At 79.7% G+C, this 953-nt stretch overlaps 1 protein-coding gene across 1 annotated transcript in view; it reads right to left on the bottom strand.

Annotated features, from left to right (window-relative positions):
• Positions 1-103: 103 nt before the first annotated feature.
• Positions 104-953, bottom strand: part of MNEG_13261 (hypothetical protein) — a gene marked incomplete at both ends in the record, with an annotated part of 2,661 nt that continues 1,811 nt past the window's right edge. The window contains 2 exons of the mRNA XM_014038268.1: positions 104-137; positions 385-916. Of these exons, the coding sequence (XP_013893722.1) occupies positions 104-137; positions 385-916 (566 nt within the window). The remainder of the gene's footprint in view (positions 138-384; positions 917-953) is intronic.

Below are 953 nucleotides of genomic sequence, written 5' to 3'. Positions count from 1 at the left end.
GCCGCCGACCGCGCGCGGCCGCCGCCGCGCCGCCGGCCGCCGCTCGCATCGCCCTCGCCGTCGCTGTCGGCTGCGTCGTCGTCGCCCGCGCCCGCGCCGCCCGTCAGCGCCGCGAGGGGGTCACCGCCCGCCGCGTCCTCCTCCGCGTCGAATGCGCCGCCGTAGAGCTCCCCCAGCTGCCGCACCAGCGGCGCCGCCGCCAGCGCGATGCCCTGCGCGACCGCCTGCCCCGCCGCCGCGCCGCTAGCGGCCTTCTCGCCCTCGTCGTCGCTGTCCTCGCCGCCGCGGCTGCCGCCCCCGGCCAGCTGGCCGCACAGCGCGGCCTGCAGCGCCTCCCCCAGGCGCCGCAGCAGCGCCGACGCCACCGGCAGCGCGAGCCCCCACGCGTCCGCCGCCGCGGGCGACAGCGCGCCCACCAGCGCCGCGACCACGCTCGCCAGCGGGGAAGGCGGCCCAGCCTTGCCCGCCCTGCCCGCCGCGGCGCGCGCGCCGTCTGCAATGAGGGCATCAGTCAGCACTGACTCATCCCCCAGCAGCCCCGCCAGCACCTCCTTGGCGCCGTGCCGCACCCCCTCCTGCCGCGCCGCCAACTGCGCCGCGAGCGCGTGCGCGGCGCGCGGCAGCCGGCGCGCCGCCGCGCGCGCGTCGCGCTCCGCCAGCGAGCGCATGCCGGCGTCCAGCAGGCGCACCACCGCGAGGGTGCCATCCACGCCGCCGCCGGCCCTGCCCGCTGCCTCCCACAGCTCCTCCCCCTCCAGCACCAGCCCCAGCAGCTGGTCCAGCTGGGCCGGCGCCAGGTGGCCGCCGGGCGCAGCCGCGAGGGCGGTGAGGGCGTCTGTGGCGTGGCGGGTCACGAGGGGCTGGCGCAGCGAGTAGAGCTTCAGCACCTGGTCCATCACGCCGGGCAGGGTGGAGCCTGGGGGGGTAATTGGGGTTTTGAGAGCAGGTAGGGG

The sequence above is a fragment of the Monoraphidium neglectum genome, assembly GCF_000611645.1.
Source record: "Monoraphidium neglectum strain SAG 48.87 unplaced genomic scaffold scaffold03720, whole genome shotgun sequence".
NCBI classification, from domain to species: Eukaryota; Viridiplantae; Chlorophyta; class Chlorophyceae; order Sphaeropleales; family Selenastraceae; genus Monoraphidium; species Monoraphidium neglectum.
Note: the sequence above shows the minus strand (reverse complement) of the source record. Positions and strands in the feature narration are given on the sequence as shown.